This window comes from Siniperca chuatsi, linkage group LG16 (assembly GCF_020085105.1).
Source record: "Siniperca chuatsi isolate FFG_IHB_CAS linkage group LG16, ASM2008510v1, whole genome shotgun sequence".
Taxonomy (NCBI): Eukaryota; Metazoa; Chordata; class Actinopteri; order Centrarchiformes; family Sinipercidae; genus Siniperca; species Siniperca chuatsi.
The window spans coordinates 4,993,780-5,011,741 of record NC_058057.1 but is presented as its reverse complement, the minus strand read 5'-3'; the positions used below and the strand labels follow the sequence as shown (position 1 = coordinate 5,011,741).

The window sequence follows — 17,962 nt, the reverse complement described above, 5'->3', positions numbered from 1 at the left end:
AGGCAGGAGACAGGAGCTCAGGAGAGGAGAAAGCACTCTTTTGAAAGGTTGGCGTCCGAAACGTTGTCTTGCAGGGCAGAGAGTAATGTCCTTGTTGAAACAAGACCGGACACTGACTGAGGTGAGTGGTGTGTTTTTGTACTGGTGCTGGAGTGATGCAGATGGCGATCAGGTGTGTAATTGGCAACAGGTGTCTTGATTAGAATTCTGGTGAGGGAGTACATTGTGGTTGTGGGGTTGTGGAGCCTGGCGTGTCCGTGACAGTAACGGCCCGCACCTGAGGGCCGAGGACCCCAACGTTGTGGTGGCTGTCCTCTTCCATGGGGGGCAGGCCGGTTTGGATGGGTTGTGTGGAAGGCATCTACCTTCCCCTCGTTCATCTGGATGCCACTGCTACTGATGTTATAACCTAGGAACTGCACTGAGGGCTGATGAAATGCATTTTTCTGCCTTGAGGAAGAGTTGAAAGTCCCTCAGGTGTTCCAGGACCTCCGCAATGTGCTGGCGATGTTCGGCCAGACTCCGGGAATATATCAGGATGTCGTTGATGTAGACTATCACGGACTTGTGGAGAAACTCCCGGAGCACCTCATGAATGAAGTCTTGGAATACGGAGGGGGCGTTTGCCAGGCCGTAAGGCATCACTAAATATTCGTAGTGGCCAGTGGGTGTCACAAAGGCAGTTTTCCACTCGTCCCCCTGGTATATCTGGATGAGGTTATATGGACTGCGGAGATCCAGCTTGGTGTATACAGTGGCACCGCATAGCTGTTGCCAATGCTGCAGGGACGAGGGGAAGCGGATAACGGAATTTCACGGTGTTGCGGTTGAGTCCTCGGTAATCTACACAAGGCCGCAAGCCTCCGTCCTTTTTGGCCACAAAGAAGAAACTGGATGCTGCCGGAGAGGTAGAGGGTCTGATGTATCCTTGAGCTAAGGCCTCTTCAATGTACTCCCCCATGGCTTTCTGTTCGGGAATAGAGAGAGGGTATATTTTCCCACGGGGCACTGGTTCACCGGTATGAAGTCGATGGCACAGTCCCATGGCCGGTGTGGAGGCAACCAGGCGGCTCTCTTAGTGCAGAATACATCCTGGAAGGAGACGTAACAGGTCGGAATATCCACAGACTGTTTCTCTCGCGGACTCTCGATGGATGTGGTGAAGACTGGAACTTTCTTTGGGTGAAGAGGAGATGGTGAGGGCATGCGAGGGAAACAGTCTGGGAAACAGGAACGATCCCACTGCAACACCTGGTGAGGGAGTGTGTTGTGGTTGTGGGGTTGTGTAGCCTGGCGTGTCTGTGACAGTAACCCCCCACCCCCCACGGCCCGCACCTTCCCAGCTCAGATATGAATCCATAGTCAGTTTGAGCCAGAGCACGACATTGAGACTCTTAAAAAATAAAATGCCCCATCACCAACCTCCCGGCCCCCACTTATCCTCCATAAAATTAAAAGCAGGATCGATGTTGTTTGCAGGCTCCTCATTTTTAGAACTAGTCAATGAGTCAGCCACACTACAAAATCTAAATGTTGGCTGTGAAATCGCAAACCGGTGTCTTTACACTACACCAAAGATGGATTGTTAGAAGAAATCCTTTTGAACGGAGAGGGGAGTCTGCACACATAATTTTCCAGCCATGTACATTCTAGCTAGATAGTTGTTGAGTACTAACAGACTGCTAGCACAAGCTGATAATAGTTGGAATCCCTTGTTCTACATTTAGCACATCACATCAATATTTGAATCACCTTAATCAGCAACCAAAGCACAGACTGAGAGCTCTGCATTAGATCACGTTAGATGATACATATCCAATATCTTCAGCTTCAACTGGCAGACGTGACTTAATAGCAGTTTGTTTTTATTATGATAAGTGGAAAATATATATAACTCAGTTGAATCATTATTTTTTATTAAAATGTAACACAAGATTTATTGATCATTTTACAACACAGGGTTGTATAACAAGATTTTGATTGTAGTACCCTTTATGCTACTCAAAAACAAATGTTATGTACAAAAATTATATACAGTAGATTAGCGAATATATAATAAGTCATAGAAATAAAAGCTATTTTACATGGTGGGTTGCTGAGGATGAATTAAGTATTCTCACAGCCTGAGGGAAGAAGCTGTTCTGTAGTCTGGTGGTATGACAGCAGATACTTCTGTATCTCTTTCCAGATGGGTGCTCAGGCTGTGGCTGGGGTGGGTCTTTTAGTATCCTCTGGGCTCTGCGCATGCACCTCACCTTTCCGATATCACTGATGGTAGGTTGGTACCAATGATCTTCTGAGCAGTTTTAATCACCCGCTGCAGAGCCCTCCTGTCCTGGGCAATGCACATCCCATGCCAGTTTGTGATGTTTCTAGTCAGGACACTCCATTTTAAAAGATAATAAGAACTTGGCAAGGGAATTTTCTTTCCTTAAGAAGGCTCTGTGATGCTGATTCCCAGGAAGCTAAAACTATTCACCTGCTCCACCTCAACTACACTGATGTAGACATGGGTGTGTGTCTTTTCCTCCTTTTTCCTAAAATCAACGATCAGCTCCTTGGTTTTGCTGACGTTGAGCAGTAGTTTAATCTCTGTGCACCACTCTGCAAAATTGTTGATTTCCGCCTGATATGAAGTTTCATCGTTGTATGAAATCTGTTTGTTTGAAACTTCACAACAGAGTGTCTCCATGTCAGGGGTTACAATCATCAGAATCAGAATCAGAAATACTTTATTGATCCCTGAGGGGAAACTCTTTTGTTACAGCAGCTCACTATCACGTCAATGCACACAATAATAGAAGTACTAAGCAAATCAAAATATAATTCACTATAATACAGGTAAGATAAATTAAGTACAAAGTGGATATAAGTATAAAAGCTAAAATAAGTGTAAGTACCAAAGTGGATTTAGAGGTTGATAGGTTGATAAGTATGTGCGGTATAATAATACAATGTAATAATATAAGTAATAAGTAATAGTGCAATAATGAGTACTGTTAAATTAAGTGTAGCATATTAAGATGATTATGAGACGGTGGATATTGCAACCACCAATATGAACACAACCCCATCATGTAACTAATGAAAATTATTCCAGCAGCTCCAGATTCAGTCAGTGCTCACAGGAATAGAAGTTCTAAGCAAACAATATAATAATATACACTATAATACAGGTCAGATAAATTAAGTACCAAGTGGGTATAAGTATAAAATTAAAATAAGTGTAAAGTACAAGGTGGGTTTACCGGTTGATGATAATAATACGGTATAATAATATAATGTAATAATACACTATATACATTGTATAACTGTCAAGTTAAGTGTAGCTTATTAAGTTTATAATGAGATGGTGGATATTGCACAGTAGTAATAGAAGTATGAGTAAATATCAATAAATAGGGAATTTTAAACTGAAAAGAGTATATTGAACAGCAGTAGTATTAACACAGAATATTGCACAATTATGTTAAGTATTGCAGAGATGTGAACAAGAGGGGACTGAGCACACAGCCCTGAGGTGCTCCGACGTTCAGCACTAGAGTGGAAGAGGTTTGACCGCCAATCCAAACTTCTGGGGTCTGTTTGTGAGGAAGTCCAATATCCAATTACTGTTGCACTCAATCCCAGAGTGTCAAGTTTTCCAATCTCTTTCATGGAAGAGATTGTGTTGAATGCTGAGCTAAAATCAACAAGCATTCTGATGTAGGTGTTGTTGTCAAGGTGTTTGAAGACTGAGTGGAGGGCAGTGAAGATGGCATCCTCTGTGGATTTGTTGGTTCTGAATGCAAACTGGTGAGGGTCCAGGCTGGCTGGGATGTTGTTCTTTATGTGCTGGAGAACCAGTTTCTCAAAGGACTTCATCAGAATGAGGATGAGAGACACAGGGCGGTAGTCATTTAGACTAGACACTGCAGACTTTTTAGGTACAGGGACAATGGTGGCTTTCTTGAAGCAGGTGGGAACACTCTCCTGAGACAGTGATATGTTGAAAATCTCAGTAATGACATCAACTAGCTGATTGGCACATGTTTGTAGTACACGACCAGGGATGTTCAGGCCCAGCAGCTTTATTCATATTCACTCTCAGCAGGATTCTTCTCACATCTGCTGTGGATACTGACAGTGGCTGGTCTTCTGGAGGCGGAGTAGACTTTACAGCTAACTCTTTGTTGGGGAGATCAAAACAAGCATAAAATGTGTTTAGCTTATCTGGTAGCATAGCCTCACACATGATGGGGTGCTCCTGCTTTTGTAGCCATGATGTTTTTGATCGCCTGCCCCATAACTTTGGTGTTGAGGGCTCTCTCCAGTCTCTCCTCATGTCTCAGCTTTGCCTCCTTGATGCCAGCTTTCAGTCTCGCTCTAGCATCGTTGTATGCTGCCTTGTCTCCTGATCAAAAAGCAGCTTTTTTGGCTCTGAGTAGAGCCCTCACCTCTTCATTCATTCAGGCTTTCTGGTTGAGGAATGATTTTATTGTCTTTGTGATCACCACATCATCAAGACATTTTCTGATGTATGATGTCACTGATGATGTATATTCCTCAAGGTTGATGTGGTTCTCCTGGGTGGCAGCATCTCTGAACATGAGCCAGTCTGTGCACTCAAAACAGTCCTGTAGAGCTGCTGTAGCTTCATCTGTCCACACTTTAACTGTTAATAATAATAAAGTAAGTAAGTAAAGTAGAAAGTATCCCAGTAATGTAGCTGTTAACATTAAATGTGAGCTGACTGGTTTTGACACGGCTGGTGAGTGTGAGGCAGCAAGGAATAGGACCCAAATGCAGAGCAGATGAGGGAAGTGGGAACAGGTGTGTAGATGGGTGGGGCAGTCAGGTGATGGGGAAGGAAGGGAAAGTCCAAGGGCATCTGGTGGATGGATGGAAAATGGCAATGAAGGGGCCTGGGGAATAGGGAATGTGTAAGAGGAGGAACAGAGAGACAGACTATGTCAGGTTTTCTAGATACAGATGAACTTTGTATTTTACTGGGAAGTTTACTTCAAAGAACTTCAAAGTAAAATACTAAAAGCAGGACACAGCGAGAGGGAGAACTGGATCGTTAGTTCAGTCTTTTATTTAAAGTACTACAGGCAGGGAGTTAATTGCAATGGTGCACTGAGACGATCTGGCGCTGGTGGAATGGTAGAGCTGGGTAGATATACTGTGAGGCTTATTTGGGTGATGAACATCAGGTGTGCCGGTGATCCGCAGCAGGAGGGAAAACTGAGCGCCTAGGCCAGTACACCCACACACATACACACACCGAGAGACAAACGGAGGACTGACAAGGAACACAGGGAGGGAAAAGCTACAATGGAGCACACAAGGATATGAGGAGAGATGTGGCTAAACTACGACAGTTGTATTTTTTGATAACCCTTTCTTGATTCTGTGGTGTAATCGCAAACAAAATTAGTTATACGTCTAATATGTCCAATATCAATTCTCATTTTAATATTATGTTGTAGCACTCAACAGGTGTTTTTTCAGTAGTAGAAAAGTACTAATGGGCCTATTTGACCTCCTCCCAGGCTCAATTCTGGCTCAAACACTGCATACAGTATAAAACAAATATAACATAAATACAGCTCTACTGCTACTAAATGTTCCTCTTCTTTGTAATTTAGGTCACTGTAATTTGGTTTTTAACATATATCAGAAAAAATTATCCTCCCTATCATTTGCCCCCTTTGTCCAAGTAGGAAATAACACAGATATGAAGCTGTGTGTCTGTATGAGAAGGCGGCTATTTGTCAGGAGTTAGCAGGTTAATAAGTATTCTTCTGGGCCTCCTCCCTGAGCCATGTGAAAAGCAAGAGCTTGGCATTTCTTGAGTCCTGAGTTCCAAAAGTTTGCACAAAAGCCCTGTTGCCTAGCTGCGTGTGAGGAAGCTCACTACGACTGCCAGGCCTGCTTTGTGTGTGTGGGTCTCTGAACAGGATCTTCTGGAGAATCAACTGGAATGCAGTCGGGGAGAGAATTCCCCCTTCACTTAATCTTATTCAGTTTTCAACTGGCAGGAGGGAGTCATTCAAATGTTACCATAGTGAATTAGCACCCTTTTCAGCTCAAGTGAATTGATCTCTGAGAGTGAGGTTTTCATCCATTCTCATTCTGGGCTGCGTCTTACAAACAGTAAAACAATTCTGTAGTGGGCTCTTATCTTTTCCATTGTCTGTAAGGGCAGGTATGTGTTGAATCACTGTATGCTCCACACCCTTTTCATCGTGAGAGTCCATCTGGCCATTCCTGTATTCAGTAAGCTCTCTGTAAAAAAAACTTTGCTCTTGTTACTATGTGCGACTACTATTGGCCTGTCAGCCAGTCAGTAAGGCCAAGCAGTGCCATCAATACAGGAACAACACAGACAAGTGTATGGTAAGACACGATTCCACAGAGGAAATGTTAGTTTTTTGCGTAGGAGTTGCATAAAGTCTTATTATCATAACTTTTATGCACAGGAATTTGTGTATTTGAGTACTTATGCAGTTTTGTTGATTTTTACTGAAATATTTGGTATTTTTACAGCTCTGATGCCAGGGTTTCCACTGACACTCTGACAAAAGAGGAACGAGACAAATCATCATAATGTGCACCCCAAAGAGAAGCTGTTCACTCCTTTTATACCTTGCAACCATCTTATCTCGTCTCTCTCTGGCCTGTTGATACTTTCTCTGGCCAGGGCTGTCTTCCTGCATCACTATCTGTCCTGACCTTTCCAACTGTTGCCAATTACCAACCTTCTGCTAGTACTCCAACAGGCCCATCTTGTCCTTTCTGTGAACATTCCCATGGGAGAACAGCTTCTCTCAAAGGCACCTTTGTTTCTAGTGTTACTACATGACGAAAATGTTATATTTCCCTGCACTGATTTACCTTGAACATACTTTTACTCACGTACACTACATGAATGCTTCTGTTACATTTATGATACCTGGGGGAACAATCAGGCTAGGGTTCACTCAGGTTACATGGTACAAGATTCAGAATAATCAAACATTAATTAAACATGTATACATGTGCAAAACAGATATTCAAACATGATTATTCGTGTGATATGTATAATTTCCCTCACACTACCTTATCTATCTATCTATCTATCTATCTATCTATCTATCTATCTATCTATCTATCTATCTATCTATTTGGTGAAGCACCACTGCTAATTTTCCCTGACACAATAAGCCTAATATTATATGTCATAAAAATGTTATAATTTCTTTATACGTTAGCAGAGGGGCTCTTTCAGTTTGGGTTATGTTTTTTTTCAGGCTTCTGCACAAAAAAGGGGTGCTTGTTTTAATTCATCAGAGATTTGGTTAAGAGGTGTGATACTCTGATGTTGTAAATTGAAAGTGTGTCCAGTGGAAATGATTTGGCTGATGAACTATATTGCACAGCCATGTTTTATGGTTGAGTTGAGATGAATAGCTAATGACTTGGAAATAATCCATTTCTCTCATTTAGACAAGTATGTCTGCGGTGCCTGTGAATCAGTCTCAGCTGTACCACGTTATCTCATTCTCTGCTGTGTTTCCAGTAATGAAACACACAATCATTAGAGGGACTGTCATCACAGATTAGACTCCAGGAATCAGATGAGACATGCCTCTTGTAAACTGTAAGTGCTGAGTTGAAAATGCTGTTTTCACTGTCTTTCACATCCTTTGTTCGTCTCAGGTTACCTGTTTGTACATACGGCTTTGTAATGCCCCTGTAGAAACAAATGACTACAAAGTGCTAATCCTTTTCATGACTCATACTGCTTTTATATTGTTAGCATCACTTGACATGCAAACTTCCTCATTTGTTCAGGTGGAGGGGAGTTGACAGCAAACAAAGACAAAAATTCAATTCCATTATACACTGATTTTTGTGAGTTTGTTCCTGATGCCACAGCCAACTCCCATGAATGTTTTCTTGTGCAGCGGTGTGCATATCATACGTCATCCTAACTGTTTCTCTGTTATCCATTAATATCATCTTTCCAACCTTTTAGCTCTGCTGTCGAAAAACATCTACGCCCTTTGGCCCTCCCTGTCCATTCTCATAGCTCGCAGCCCTCAGTCTGTCGAGCTGGTGACTTTTACCCACAATGGTCAATGGCTTATGGGAAATTGTTTGTTAAAGGCATCTAAAAACAGCAAAGTCCTTCAAATTAAACAACAAAATGTCTTTTGTAACTGCCCTTTAGACCAAAACAGAAGTGTTTCCTGATCAGATGCCCCTTTCAGTTAATTCGACTTTTTTACACTTTTCCTTGTCAGACATCGGTGTAACTAACATTAATTGCTGACTTGCATCAAAATAATTGCTGGAACTGTTAATGTTATTAGTTGCAGCTGTGCTGCTATGAAAAGTCAAAATGTCTCCTATGAAAAAGTTCTGTGAACCTGAGTGATTTGGAAACAATGAAAAGCAAGCGCACTGTGCTGCTGGCAGGGCTATCAAGATTCAGATTAGCCGGATTTCTTCAGACAGCAAAACGTGACAGAGTTTTGACAGAGAAAAAAGAAATGCTGATGCTGCTGACCAGAACAAAACATGACTTGCATTTTTCATTTGCATAACAGAAACTAAGTTCATGTTCTTGATAATGTAAATCTCAACTCAGCTCCTTTTGTTACCAGTTTCTCCAGTATTGTTATGATTGATGAAAATGCATTCAATTTGGGACATTCATTTTTTCAGCTTCTAAAGGGGGGCTCACCAGAAACATTTGAGAACTACTGGTTTAGAGATAGCTATGCAGTCAGAGGCACATGTAGAGATCTCTTTAATAATTAAACCCTGGCATCATACGCCAACATTAATCCAGTTAATTGAGAGCAACTATTAGATGAACGGAAGACTCTGAGAACCTTGACTGAAGCCTTACTATGGGAGAGAGAAGGAGCCTGCTGTGGCTGTGATGAAAGGCCTCATGGCAGAAAAGTTGAAAATAGTGTTTCTCTGCAGCCGCTTGTTTCTTCTTCCTCCTTTTACCTCCTAGCATTCAGAGAACCACCCCATTATGACAACAAATTAATGCAGAGAACATGAGGCTGCTCTCCGCACAAACCATGTACAAAGAGTAAAAAGTACAATATTTCCATCTGAATTGTTGTGAAGTAGACGTATAAGATATGCCAAATTGGAAATAATGCTGCAACATTACCAAAAATGGGTCCAGTTGGGCAAAAAACATGAGCGGTCAGATGATCAGACAGGTTACAAAACCACCCCCACTTTAGTCAAACTTATTTGGAAGAGAACATAAAGGGGTACAATAAAATGATTACCCACTGTACATTGTAAATGTCCATCACAGCTTGAAGACCAGCTTCTTGGTTTAACTCCAACTTGTTAAAACCTGTCTTGGATTCTTTGAGTTTTCTTCTTACTATCATTTCATTAAGCTGTATATTACAGCTTTGTTGTACTGCAAATTACCTTAATTGCACGGTCTGTGTTTCTTAGCTTCTATGTACATCCATTAATGTTTTCATACGTGTTAGTGTGTTAGTAGTTGTGAAAGAACTACCTTATAATTGAGGTCTGAGGACCAAAACGTCATAATTAAAGTGAGGAGGCTATAAGTAATTGAGAGTGTGTGGAATTTTAGAGTTTATGATCCGGCCCACCTATAAGACTTTCTGGAGCGCAAGAAAGTCTCTGACCAAATTTGACGGCTCTCATTGCAGATTATTTCTGTACAGCTCACATGATCCCACGAGGACTATACATGGGTTTAACCACCTGGACAGTTTGGATGTCAGTCTACTCTGCCCATTCCTCCCTGTTATCCTGTTTGCCAGCCTACTTTGAGTGGAGAACATGTTGGCTTGTTTTCACTACATGTGTTTCCTGTTCTCTTCCCAGCAGCTGAGAGGATGAAGGGGAAGAATCCTGTCAGTTTGTGGAGTTTGTAGCAACAGAAGAAACAGCAGCTCTGGCAGCTCTTTCCAGCTCCTATTTGACACCTCTTTCTGCAGCGGAGCTCACCATGAGTTAGAGGGCATCGAAGACCATTGCCATACCTGCCCTCTCCACCATCTGGAGCACCGTGTCTGACCTTGACAGCAGCATCACACGCTCTGCTTCATGAGCCAGCAGGATGCGGCTGAGGTCCTCGCACTTTCCGAGCGCCTCCTCATAGCTTCACACAAGGGACAAGCCGACAATGTGGTCCAGCTTATCAACAAGGGCGCAAAAGTAGCCGTCACCAAGGTAAGTGACTGGTCCTGAGTGTGATAATTATACAGCTGATGCTTGAAATTTAGCCCCCTTACCAATGGGGCCCAATCTTTGGTCTTTTTTTTCCAAAGACCAAAGATATTCAATTAACAATTATATTGACAGCAAAAAGCATCAACTCCTCACATTTGAGAAACTGGAGACAGCTTCTTTTTTTTTTTTTTACACTTTACATGCTAGCCGTGTGGCTCTACAGCTGGCAGTGTTGATTGGTTGGTCAATCCACAACCTACCCTTTCCTCTAGTTCCATCATCAGGTTAAAGTTTCGATTTGTCCATTGCTTTGGTTTATGACCAAATACCTGCAGAACTAATGAGACTCTCATCAGCCTCAGTTTTGCATATTAGCATCCTAACAATTAGCACTAAACACAAAGTACAGCTAAGATGGTGAACATGGTAAACATTATAGCTGCTAATCATCAGCATGTTAGCATTGTCATTGTGAGCATGTTAGCATGTCTCTTTTTGCTAGAAAAATGATTCAAAACATCAATAGATTATCAACATAATTGCAGATTAAAGGTGAGGTATGCAATTCTAATCCAATACACGTCTTTTTGTCAAATTCAGCAAATATCTCCTCCCAGTCCACTAGCTGTCCGTTCTGTGTGTTTGCACACACTCTGTAAATTGGAAACAAACAAAGTGGCTCGGACCAAGACACACAACACTATTCCAGCCATTCCAGCCATGATTTGTGTATCAGGTAATGTTAAATGACTTACCCATGGACATTCAGCTTACTTTCGAGTTTGCCAAGATATGCTGTTGTTGTGATGTTTGCTATAGTAGCAGGAGAGTTGTGAGTATCGCTGTCTGGATCTGGTTTGCTGGCTCTGGTAAACCATCTCATCCTCTCTGGCTGTTAGCTTCGCAGCAGCATCTGTAGGGACAGTTTGCTAACCCACAACCTAGCTAAGCTAACCCACAACCTAGCTAATGTTAGTTACATTACTTGCTGTGTTGTTGTTCGCACTATATCATGGTATTTGTCATGGTATTGGATTTCTCCAGAATCGCATACCCCACCTTTCATTTCAATTAATTGACAAATTGATAAATAGACTAATCGTTCCAGCTCTAATTTGGTCCTGGACAAGGTATCTTAAAAACTACTGGCTGGATTTGCTGTTGGTAACCAACTTCTTGCCCATCTGTGCTCAACAGATGAAAACACCCTTTGTTTTTTATAAAACAAAGGGTGCCTTCAGACCTAACCTGTTCAAACAAGGCTCAAACAAACTCTGGTGTGTTTGTCCAGTTGGTTTAGTTAATTTAAGCTTGTGTGAAATCAGTCAATCAAACTCTAGCGAGAACCAAACAAGCGGACCAAGACCCACCTTTTCAAGCAGTCTCAATCTGGTTATTTGGTCTGTTTTTTCTGTTCCAATGGGACTCTGGTGTGGTTGAAGCAAAACAGACCAACCACAGGTCTGTGTAATAGTAGGAATGCGGTTTCAAAAGCTAAGCTACAATTAAATCCATCTGTTGATTGTGAACTGTCAACAGGACTATTTCCTGATCTGTATAATTGATGTATATATATATATTCAAGATCATTTGGTAACCATGGTAACACACATGCACATCAGCACGCAAGAGCAAGGATTTCCCCTGATACACCAGAAAGTGAAAAGAAGTTAAAACAGGGGTGTTGAGCTTGTGTTGTACTCTGTGCATTTTAGCAGTTCCTCATTAAAAAGTGAAACGTAGCGACCACACTAACAAATAACTATCCCCTGCAGTATTACAAGATACTCTTCATTGTCCTGTTTCTACCTGGCCAGTTGCAGTCTCAATTAATAAAGCTCATAATTCATTATTTCTTGGTGAGCTCTCTATGTCACCAGAAAAGATAAATAAACAACATAAGGCACAGGAGTGCTGCATGACTTCAGTCAGCAGGGTGGGTCTATGTAGCGCTGATAATGCAGGATGACATGAATCTATATGACTTTATGTTTACTCGTCTTGGTTTGTTTTAAGTCAGTGTGAATATTAATAGGACCAAAACTAAAAGGTAACAATGGATTATTTTTTTGCTTTGTCTGGACCAACTCAACTGAACTATAGTGAAAGCAACTAACAGGGAAATCTGATAAATGTTGAAAGCTTAGCTGTGGACAAAACAGCATTAAAGGGTTAGCAGCACAGGAGCTGCTAACATGTCAGAATCAGAATCAGAAATACTTTACTGATCTCCGAGGGGTAACTCTTTTGTTACAGCTGCACACCAATGCACACAATAATAGAAGTACTAAGCAAATCAAAATATAAGCAAATAGTACTAAGCAAATCAAAATATAATACACTATAATACAGGTAAGATAAATCACACCAATGCACACAATAATAGAAGTACTAAGCAAATCAAAATATAATACACTATAATACAGGTAAGATAAATTAAGTACAAAGTGGATATAAGTATAAAAGCTAAAATAAGTGTAAGTACCAAAGTGGATTTAGAGGTTGATAGGCTGATAAGTATGTGCGGTATAATAATACAATGTAATAATAAGTAATAAGTAATAGTGCAATAATGAGTACTGTTAAATTAAGTGTAGCATATTAAGATGATTATGAGACGGTGGATATTGCAACCACCAATATGAACACAACCCCATCATGTAACTAATGAAAATTATTCCAGCAGCTCCAGATTCAGTCAGTGGAATAATTTACAGCCAACGTATTCACCCCCATTGAAGTGTTTCTCCAGGCTGTCTCAGTTCTCTCATTGTTTTGGTGCTCTTGTGTGGGTGTTGCACAGGGATATGCTCTTCTTATTTACACTGTGTGTGATCTGGTAGGTGAGGAGATATTAAGATGTTTCTGTTTGATCCTTACTCTACTGTTATTAACAGGCATTTGTTTATGAAAATATGTTTTTATTTATGTTAATTACAGGTCACTAATTTTGTGTTGCAGCTTCATTTCACATAATAAAGCAAATCAGAAGAGTTCTATGGCTTTTAAAAAACATTTGCAATAATAGGCTGTTGGGCTGGGTATCGTTTTTTCATACTAATGCCAATTCGATAACTGATTTTCAATACCAAAGCAATATTTTTTTTGATACCTTACTTAAAGAAATATTAACATATTAAATTAACATTAACATGACACAAAAAATCTCAACTCAAGGTTTACCCTTTTTCTCGTTTTTCCAGAGCTCTCAACCAATAGATGATTGTTAATTTTTAACAGGGTTGATGGCCCAATGCGAGTGCAGTGCCCCCCACCACCACCACCGGCTGATTTCTCAGTCTAGGTCTACTTTCAACCACATCTCACAGTCTTCAACAGTGGATAGAATTTCAGAGTTGTCATTTTAGGCATTTTGCGTCCCTGCAAGACAAATTATTGGATTTACTGTCAAAAGTATCATATTTAAGATCCTTGTACTGTATGGTAAGTTCATTTTCTGCTTTCTATTTAAGCAAGGTTTTTGTAGAGCTGCTTGTGTTAAGACAACGGTTATTATTTGAGAACTTTTGCTTCCATCTGTCAGATGTGAATGTCCTCCTTCATTTTTCAGTTGTCCACTGACTCCTGGTTGATGACCTCAGACCTTTTCCAGTGAATGTTGTGAGTGGTTGTGGTCCTTGCTGTTTCACTGATGTACTGCTAGCATATTCAACAAACTAGATTAATTAACCCTTTGCTTAGCCCCACCCTCCTTAGTTAGTGTTGGTATGCCTGCCAAGTTTTCCATTCTAGCATGGCACTTATGCGGTTACAACAGATGATACAATGACAACAGTGGTAGATTCTCCACTCAAAAGACAATTGTTCCTTGATTTCAGACAGTAGTTGACAAAAGCAGGCTTCACCTTTTTGGCTCAAAACCCTTTGTCTTCTGAAATGACAACTGTAGCTAGCTAATTAATGTTAACTCCAAGAGTTGGTCAAAAACTCTCTGGCTGACTTGTTTTAAAACAAGAACCCAATAAATGGGTCTAAAATATCCACTTGCTGGCTACATACATGATATTGTGCTAAAAGACTGAAACTGAAGCTACATGTCCATGTAAAAAGTCAACATCCTCACCGCTTCATGTTCCATGTGACGTCAAAACATCATTGTTCTTGTATTGTAGGGTAGAGCTTGTCAGCTTGTCTTGTCACCATGAATTAACCAGGCAAACAGTGGAGATTTCAGGATGTATGTGTGATGATACTGCAGCTGTGTCTCTTGTCTAAGGTGTTTTGGGGGATTCTGCAGTGTGCCACCAAGCTGTGTAGTACAATATTACATTACCAGATTACAAACCACAGCATAGCTCTCATAGATGGTTTACAGTTACAATATTATCAGACCTGTGACATCACATTCTTTTTCATGGCTCAGTGTGGGCCAGTTTCATTGGACAGAAGATTAATGGGACCATACCTGTGAACAGCTTGTATTTGTGAAAGAAAGCTGTTTTCATACTGAAGAAATTAAGGTTATCAAGCCACATGTCGGCCAAGCTTGTAGATAGTCTGCAGTAAAGTCCTACTGTTGAGGTTGTGGGCCATCTGCTGCCCCCGTGTTCCTGCTCGACAACTGCTACTACAGTTGTTGTTATTGGCTCTGTTATCATGATCATTGTCATTATTCCTATGACATTCCTATTATTAATTTATATTAATATTACCACTACACCCTACCATACCTGAAATGAAAAGAGCCCACTTGCAAAGCCAGTGCTGAGTACTATTCTTGTGTGAATTCTTTATACTGGATGTTTTTGTTGTATATCATGTGCTTTGTGTTTTCTGTTCTAGCACTGCAAACCTATTTTCCAAATGAACACATTGTCGTAAGAGGGGGTGCTGTATGGAGGTATGTGGACCCAAAAGTAGATGACGAGGAAGCGGAAGTAGCTGGATGACTACCGTGTTTATTGTTGGGTGGAATGCAGTGGCGTGAGTCCAAGGAAGAAAAACAGTAGACAAGGGAACAGGCAAAATCCAAAATCCAAAATCCAGAATCCAGAATCAAGGGCCAGGTGGGAGACTTGGGACGGATGGCCCGGGGCTGGACAGGTGCGGAGCTGGGGACCTCGGGCGGACGGCCCAGGAGCTGGACAGGTGCGGAGCTGGGGACCTCGGGCGGACGGCCCGGGAGCTGGACAGGTGCGGAGGTGGGGACCTCGGGCGGACGGCCCGGGGGCTGGACAGGTGCGGAGGTGGGGACCTCGGCCGGACGGCCCGGGGGCTGGACAGGTGCGGAGGTGGGGACCTCGGCCGGACGGCCCGGGGGCCGGCGACGAACACGGAGCCCTTCTGGAGGCCGGCGACGAACACGTAGAGTCACTGGAGGCCGGCGGCGAACCCGGAGCCCTTCTGGAGGCCGGCGACGAACACGGAGAGTCACTGGAGGCCGGCGGCGAACCCGGAGCCCTTCTGGAGGCCGGCAGCGAACCCGGAGCCCTTCTGGAGGCCGGCGGCGAACCCGGAGAGTCACTGGAGGCCGGCGGCGAACCCGGAGAGTCACTGGAGGCCGGCGGCGAACCCGGAGAGTCACTGGAGGCCGGCGGCGAACCCGGAGCCCTTCTGGAGGCCGGCGACTGACACTGACCCTTTCTGGAGGCCTGACCATCCACTCAGGGACCAATGGCGGTACAGCGGGGCCGGGGACTGGCAATGAGACGTCAGGATGGGGAGCCGGCGACGGCGGGACATCAAGACAGGGTGGTGAGGTGGCTGGATCTGGAGCCGGCGACTGGGCCTCGGGACAGGGAGCCCGCGGCTGGGCCTCGGGACAGGGAGCCGGCGGCTGGATGGCTGGACATGGAGCCGGCTCTGGACCAAGGGGCTGCTGCGATCCAGCAGGGACTGGAGCAAGGGGCTGCTGCGACCCAGCAGGGACTGGAACCGGCGTGGCAGCAGGACATGGCACTGGCAACTGGACCTCCGGACATGGTGCTGTCTTCGGAACCTCAGGCCTGGGAGTAAGGAGCTGCTGCGATCCAGCCGGGAAACGAGTCGGCTGCGATCCAGCAGAGAGTTCAGGGAACTGCTGCGATCCAGCCAGGAAAGAAGTTGACTGCGATCCAGCAGGGGGTCCAGGGGGCTGCTGAGGTCCGGCGGAGAGTCCAGGGTGCGGCTGATATCCAGCGGCAGCGACGACATGGTGCGGCTGCGATCCAGCGCCGACAGGGAGCGAAGGCTGCTGCGATCCAGCGGCGGAGGCGAGGACAGGGTGCGGCTGCGATCCAGCGGCGGAGGAAAGGACAGGGTGTGATGGCTGCTGCCATCCAGCAGAGACAGGGAGGAATGGCTGGAGCCATCCAGCAGAGACAGGGAGGAATGGCTCCTGCCATCCAGCAGAGACAGGGAGTGGTGGAGATTGACCGGAATCTGTAGGCGAGGTGGTGCCGGCTGTTGAGAGCTGGGTGGTGAGTCGGGAGTCGGCTGGGTTAGCTGTGTGATTTGGGAAACCATGGCCTTTCTGCTGTCTGCCAGAGTCTGGAGTAACTGTTCGTGCTGGCCTAGCAGAACCTCTCTATTAGCCAGTGCTAAGTGGTAGGGTGCTACCTCCGGGTCTTTACCTGCTGGGTCCATGTTTGGTCGGATCATTCTGTCGTAAGAGGGGGTGCTGTATGGAGGTATGTGGACCCAAAAGCAGATGACGAGGAAGCGGAAGTAGCTGGATGACTACCGTGTTTATTGTTTGGTGGAATGCAGTGGCGTGAGTCCAAGGAAGAAAAACAGTACACAAGGGAACAGGCAAAATCCAGAATCCAAAATCCAGAATCCAAAATCCAAACAAGGTCGACAGGAGAACAAAGAATCCAAGATAACACAATCACAGGGCTTGGCAAGGACCAACACCATGTGTACAACAATGATCCGACACAGAACAAAGAAAAGACCCAGACTAAATACCCAAGGGGAGGTGAGACAACGAGACACAGGTGCAAACAATCAAGGGAGGACCAACAATCAAAACTGGAGGGAAAACACAGACAGGAAGTAAAAACACAAGACACACAAGGGAAGAAGACTACTATAAAATAAAACAGGAAGTGATAACACCAAAACTACCACACACATGGCATCATATTGTAACAGCTACAACAATATTACATGGGCTGCTGCTCACTCTTTGATTTTGTTTCGACCAGGTGTATTTGGGTATTTTGGCAGTTCAATTCAATTCAGTTCAATTTTATTTATATAGCGCCAATTCATAACAGAAGTTATCTCATTGCAATTTTCCTATAGAGCAAGTCTAGACCGTACTCTTTATAATATTAATTACAGAAACCCAGAGGGAGGCACAATGCAAAGACCACGTAGAATTTTTTTTTTTAAATAGTAGAATAGTAATTGTAGTGTTAACATTAATAAATTTGTAATAATAGGAATGACAGCTGTAGGAAAAATAATGTCAGCATCAGTAACAGAGCCAATAACAACAACTGTAGTAGCAGTTGTCGAGCAGGAATACGGGGGCAGCAGGTGGCCCACAATCACAGATCCTGCAGCTCCGGAGGCAGAAATACCTGCTGAAAGCGACAGAAGGAGAGAGGAGAGAAACGAGAAAACACAAAACTACAGGAGAGAGAAGATGTTGAGTTAGTAACATGCAGTAATGGGATAAAAATGCATACAGATGGAGACGGAGAGAAGGAGAGAGGAAAGAGGGACCTGGGAAGTCTCCTGGCAGTCTGGGCCTATAGCATGGTTCAGGACTCAGCCAAGCCAGCCCTAACTATAAGCTTTA

The 17,962-nt window shown here is 43.4% G+C and overlaps 1 protein-coding gene across 11 annotated transcripts in view; it reads left to right on the top strand.

Annotated features, from left to right (window-relative positions):
* Positions 1-17,962, top strand: part of ankrd6b (ankyrin repeat domain 6b) — a 98,192-nt gene that overhangs the window by 22,041 nt on the left and 58,189 nt on the right. For 9 of the 11 annotated variants that reach the window (XR_006374962.1, XM_044169630.1, XM_044169625.1 and 6 more), the window contains exon 2: positions 9,868-10,212. Coding sequence is in view for 10 of the 11 variants with exons in the window: in XM_044169630.1 (XP_044025565.1) it covers positions 10,087-10,212 (126 nt within the window). In the remaining variant the exon portion in view is untranslated. Of the gene's footprint in view, positions 1-9,864; positions 10,213-17,962 lie in introns of all 11 variants that reach the window. The other 2 variants (XM_044169622.1, XM_044169623.1) reach the window with 1 other exon arrangement.